This window comes from Sinocyclocheilus rhinocerous, unplaced genomic scaffold, assembly GCF_001515625.1.
Source record: "Sinocyclocheilus rhinocerous isolate Xijiao unplaced genomic scaffold, SAMN03320098_v1.1 scaffold1590, whole genome shotgun sequence".
NCBI lineage: Eukaryota > Metazoa > Chordata > Actinopteri > Cypriniformes > Cyprinidae > Sinocyclocheilus > Sinocyclocheilus rhinocerous.
In genome coordinates, this window is record NW_015651328.1 from 445,041 (window position 1) to 451,062 (window position 6,022).

The following is a 6,022-nucleotide window of genomic DNA, read 5'->3' on the forward strand; positions in this document are numbered from 1 at the left end:
TGTTTCAGCTATTTAAATAGTTCAGTTTTGTATGTAATGGCAAAGTGATTATATTTTGTTTCGTTTTTTTATTAAATTAATTTAGAAAAATGTTTGGAGCATTTTTTTTTTGTTCGTTACAAATTTTTGTTTTTTTAAAGTAACGACCAAGCGGCCAGCGGCAGACAGTAAGCTGATCGTAGCCAATGTTTGATCAATTTAGCCTTCTCAAATCATCACGACTTGCCTAAAATAAAATCTATAGATATAAAACAGTTCAAGAATATAACAATGTTTAAACATTAAATCTAGATAAATGTGCGCTGTATCCAATAGTTTGTGCGGAGAGTGCAAGCTAAAGCGCGCTTTGCAGGACATGGAGGCGCCAACACGATCAATTGCATTTTTTTTCAGTGGATAGCCTACGCCATTATTTTTGCTCATAAAGGTAAGAGTAATACATCATTCATAACTGTAAAGGAGTTTTATTTGTGTGCACTCACAATATCAACAAAACGTTGTGCTTTTATAAACTAAAGAATATAAATATGATGCGCTTTATGCCATCTCGTCTTGAACAGGAGCGCTTCACAAAAATGATCCGAAACTCAGCGAATAGATGCCTCACAGGCATGATAAATATATCTATAGAAATCTTTAAATTACTACTTAACGAAATAAAACAAAAAGCAAAAACTCTTTCATTATGATCATAATCCGTAAAGATGCACTTCTCTCTAAAGGCGCGTCTAATGAGGAGATGGCGAGTCAGGATCGACAACTTCATCCTTGCGACACCGACTCAGAAAACACTAGTTTATTAGTAAATAATTCAAATATCTCCTTACTATTTCTCCCGGACACATTCATGATAATTATTTTCTGGGGCTTTGCGGCAAGCTTTAGCCTTGTGTGCATTTGAACGCAGATCTCTTCAGCTGCGCTGACTGCACGCAGCATTGGCTGCTGCTGGACACTAAACACCGTCGAGTCGCTCTTGACAGTCGCGGCAGCACGGTCTCGTGTTGTTTCCACCAGCACAGCAATTTTTTTTCATCACTAATTGATGGATATCTAAAATATAAAAATAAGGTAAAAGTAACCCTCCCAACCCTGTACACAATTTGTATGACCCAAATGTAAACTATCAAGAATTGGTCTCTATATATTTAGTTCACTTGTAGACAGCATGCCGTTTGTAACAAGCTGAAGTAATCTCTTATCTATCCTTCATTCACCTACACAGACGGACTTTGAGAAAGACGTGGATTTGGCGTGTCAAACAGGTAAGTTCTTCCGGGACCTCCATTTTGCCTTTCACTACTGCTGTCCTAGCTCTTTGCTTTCTCATTCTTGCACTTTCCTTGCCATTTTTCCACTTATTTGCCCTGGTTCTAATGCAGTTTGTTTAGTAAACTTGTTCATATAAAGTTAAACCTGCACATCATTGTCTCCCCCTCACTTGCAGAAAGAGGACACCCGTGTAAGTCTCACTCTAAAGTTAGAACATTCCTGTTTGTGTGTCATTTGTGTTAGACCATAGTATGTTGTTGTTTTGCATAAACTGACATACAAAATGTGCATGTTCACTCTTTTATTGTCATATCCTTATTCTTTGCCATACTAGGGCCTTAATTTTAACTTAGAATATTCAGTTCCAAGAACTGTAATTGGCTGGTTTAGTTTTAACTAGGGCTGTCAGTCGATTAAAATGTTTAATCTAATTAAAGGGTTACTCCACCCCAAAATGAAAATTTTGTCATTAATCACTTACCCCCATGTCGTTCCAAACCTGTAAAAGCTTCGTTCATCTTCGGAACACAATTTAAGATATTTTGGATGAAAACTGGGAGGCTTGTGACTGTCCCATTGACTGCATAGTAAATTGCACTGTCAAGGTCCAGAAAAGTATGAAAGACATACTTTATATATCTTTACACTTTACATATCTTTACATATCGACTTTATTCAACTTTTTCTTGTCCTCCGTGACACTTCCTGCAAGCGCGTTCATGAGTTCACTAGCAGAGCGATGCAAGCATGCCTCAGATGACGCACAACGTAAATTCTATACGGGTTCTGTCTGTACGCTGGCCTCGATGTCAGCAGGTCACGGCGTTTACGTCGATATTTTGTTTTCTTTGCGCACAAAAAAGTATTCTCGTAGCTTCGTAAAATTACGGTTGAACCACTGATGGCAGATGGACTATTTTGACAATGTCTTTCATACTTTTCTGGACCTTGACAGTGCAATTTACTATGCAGTCAATGGGACAGTCACAAGCCTCCCAGTTTTCATCCAGAATATCTTAAATTGTGTTCCGAAGACGAACGAAGCTTTTACGGGTTTGGAACGACATGGGGGTAAGTGAAAAATGACAAAATGTTCATTTTGGGGTGGAGTAACCCTTTAATTACATGATGTGTTGATTAATTAATCGAATTAATCACAAATTAAATTTGGCTGTGAAAATACCCACAAAAGATAATTTAAAGTTATTATTGTGTTAAATGAGAAAGTATCAAGTAGACATTACAAAGAGTAGCTTTAAGAAAGAAATATTTTTATTTGATTCAACATAAAATGTATTACACATAAATGTTTAGCCTACAGTGGCCTAACATAAACAATGGACCATAAAAGAAGATACTTTGAGAAACATATCTGTATTTTTTATTCATGCAATGAAACAGCTTTGTTACGAGCAGTCTTCAAAATACCTTCTTTTATGTTGTGCAAAAGAAAGTCATACAGGTTTGAAATGACATGAGGGTAAGTAAATGAGGACACTATTTAAATTTTGGGGTGAACTATCCCTTTAAGGTCTTTTTTTAAATGAAATTATACTCTAAATAAGAAACTAAAACTGCCAGCAGGTGGCGTTAAATGTCTTTATGAGTCATTTATTCATTCTCTCTATCAATGGGCCTTTGAATCATTGGTTCACCCAATTCGTTCAAAACGCGGATTCATTCAGAAACTAAACAACGCTGTGCTGCTCGGAGACGCACAACAATATATGGCTTTATAGGTAATATTTTCGTTGGCAAAATTGAGCAAAAACAGACAATATTGTGTTTAAAATATAACACAATATTAAATTCTTATTTAATGAACTGTTGTATAAAATCACATTTAAACTCCTGATATTTGGGACAAAAACAGCACTCATGTGATATTGCTCTCGCTGCTCATGTTATATCGCTTATCAAATGATATAAATATGAGACAAAAACTCATACAGGGGTATTTTTGCCCCAATAGCTTGTATTTTAGGCCATAACTGCATTGATGGTGTTGTTGCCCTGCATCATGTTTGTCAACAGTCAGGTCTGGGGGCGTTAACTGCATCAAAATATTTTAATTGCATTATTTTTTCATAACTAACTAATTAATTAACACGTTAAACACCCCTAGTTTTAACACTAAATCAGCTTGATAGTGTTTCTAGTTTCACCTCATAAAGAAAAAGTCTGTGGTGCAGCGTTGGCATTTCAGGTTTATTGAAGTCCAGACTTATCTTGGTCTGTAACCTCAACATTATAGGAGTAGAAACAAATATGTTGATCAGTTTTGTGGAATAGAAACTACCATTGCTGTAATATCGACCTTATAAAATTAAAAATAAGACAAAATCAAGAAAAGTTATGTTTTATTTTGTTTTATAAGTACATTCTTTTAGATAAATGCAGTTGCTCCTTATTCATATTTTTCCTTTTACCTTTTGGAGTTATGTTGGCTGTTAAATGTGACCTTATTAATAATGTATGAAATGGTTAGGCCATTATGGCTGATGTTTTTTTCTCTTAGAGGAGCTGATTTGTGCATGGCTTTCCTTCCTAACCCTACCTAATTCAAGTGAACTCCTACTGTAACACCTCTGGGGCACCAACTTTTGCAACCGTCCAACTTATGCATGCCAAGACTCCTGGATACTAATTCCCCTGCCTGAAAATGTTTGTCCTTTCCTGCCCTTCACTAACAAACTCCATTTCCATGCACTGTAACTGAGCTCATTTTCTTTTGTCTTTTTTCCCATCATTCCCTCTACCGATCACATTCTCTCTGCACCCTCTCAAATCAATCTTGCTTACCCTGTTACCGCTTCAACCTCTCTCCAAAACATCTGGGCTCTATACCTTTGGGAACTGCTGTGTAACCATCTTCCATCCCACCCCTTTCCTTTTCTGTCATGCGTTGTTTCACCATCCAACTTTGTTATAATCGGTTTCTCTCTCTGCTCTTTGCCACTCCATCCATCTGTGAGGTCTTGTGCACTCGACCTCTGCTTCCTTCTCTTTCTTCCTCCCCACTTCTGTCTATCTGTTCTCTTTCTCTCTTCCTCTCTCCTTCCAACCTCAGTCATCTTTAAGGAGGTAAACACCTGTAACCCTGCTACCATAACTGGCACTCTATCCCGCATCTCTCTGGACGACGAGGATGACCCCAAGTTGGCGGCTCATCAGGAAGGCATTAATTTCAGCAGCCTGCCTGGGAACATCCCACCCCCTAACCTCCTGGTGCAGGTACCTCCTTTGGGTCCCCTGAATGAGCTAAGCGAGCAGCCACTAAAGAAAGAGGTTAATGTGGAGCAACAAGGTCAGCATCAACAATCTGGACCCATCTACCTGTGCACCGAGAGTGGGCTAGGTTGGGCCCGACCAAACCCTTCTTCCACCCAGGATTCAGCTGGTGGCGGAGGTGGGGAAGGGGACTACATGGTGTTGCCTCGTCGGACAGTCAGTCTCAAGCCCCCTCCTCCAGCCCAGGATGAGGGGAAGCCCCTGAACATTACAATGGATGACCCTCCCTTTCCTCCACCCCCTTCACCCTTGACTCTGCATCCAGCAGAGAGTGAGGCATACCCCGCAGACTTTACAGCTGTGGACCACATCAGCATGAACCTAAACCGCTCCTACGGCACGCTCAAACAGTTGCCGGCCCACACTGGGCACACGCACTCCCACACCAACACCCACACCCTACAGGTCAAGCAGAATCGTCCCTCTGTCCGGCAGATCCTCACCTCGGGAACAGTGGAGCGCACCAGAACCCTTCCCCGTAACCTGGGCAGCACCAACACCAGCCACTCGGCTGGATCTTTGGAAGTAAGTAGGGGTTAAAGAAGGGGTTCATCCTTTCACAATCTACAACCATCACTACCGAATGAGCCAGGGTATTTTGGAAACCACCTGCGGTTTGCAGTTTTGGCGTACAACATAGCAGCGCAATAGTGTTGTAATCTCTTAGCATTCTTGCCAAAAACAGGGAACTGGGGACCATATAGCATAAAGAATCATTATAGCAGGAAAATTTAAATTAGATCTGCATAAAACATCACCAATATGAAACCAAACATGAATACAGTGATTGCAAACACGACAATCCAAACACACAAACTGTACATTCCTACCTAGCAACAGACAAATTATCACTAGTTCCCTATCAATACTTCACTCGTACTGCGTCTGTTTAAGACACTTGGGGAAAACTCCTTTTTCTCCGATGACTGAAGCCTTTCAATAACGCAGTGTAACTGCACGGCCATTAGTTCGTGCAGTGAATAAAAAACGAACCAATGGCTCGGCAGCGGAGCGGAACTGCACGAGCCTATGGTGGTAAAGCCCGCCAGAATGGGTGGGGTCATCTGGCTATATAAGCGGCACATTGCTATAGGATCCTCAGATTATTCTCCTTCAGCGACGACTACTAGATCTTCGCTCTAGGAGACTACAAAGCCTTCGCCCGTGATCAAGCCTCGCAGCGGATGGAGAGACCCCTTCCTGCTCAGCCATTCTCTCCGATTCACGGTCTCCGGTTCCCTGCCGCTATCCGGCGATTTAAAAGAGCAAATTTCATAGCAAATTTTCGGCGTTGTTTCAAATGCCACGTCGTTACTGTCGCTCGTGCAGGGCCCCCCTGAACGCCGCTGACGGTCACGGCGAGTGTGTTTCATGCTTGGGCGCCACCCACGCTGAAGCAGCACTCATTGAGACGGAATGTCCTCATTGCGAGGATATGAGTCTCGCCTCTCTGCGCTCG

At 41.1% G+C, this 6,022-nt stretch overlaps 1 protein-coding gene across 1 annotated transcript in view; it reads left to right on the top strand.

Annotated features, from left to right (window-relative positions):
• The window catches only part of LOC107712761 (adhesion G protein-coupled receptor B2-like), a 135,432-nt gene that overhangs the window by 109,468 nt on the left and 19,942 nt on the right, over nucleotides 1-6,022 (top strand). Inside the window, exons 18-20 of the mRNA XM_016518099.1 lie at nucleotides 1,226-1,265; nucleotides 1,448-1,462; nucleotides 4,343-5,088. Of these exons, the coding sequence (XP_016373585.1) occupies nucleotides 1,226-1,265; nucleotides 1,448-1,462; nucleotides 4,343-5,088 (801 nt within the window). The remainder of the gene's footprint in view (nucleotides 1-1,225; nucleotides 1,266-1,447; nucleotides 1,463-4,342; nucleotides 5,089-6,022) is intronic.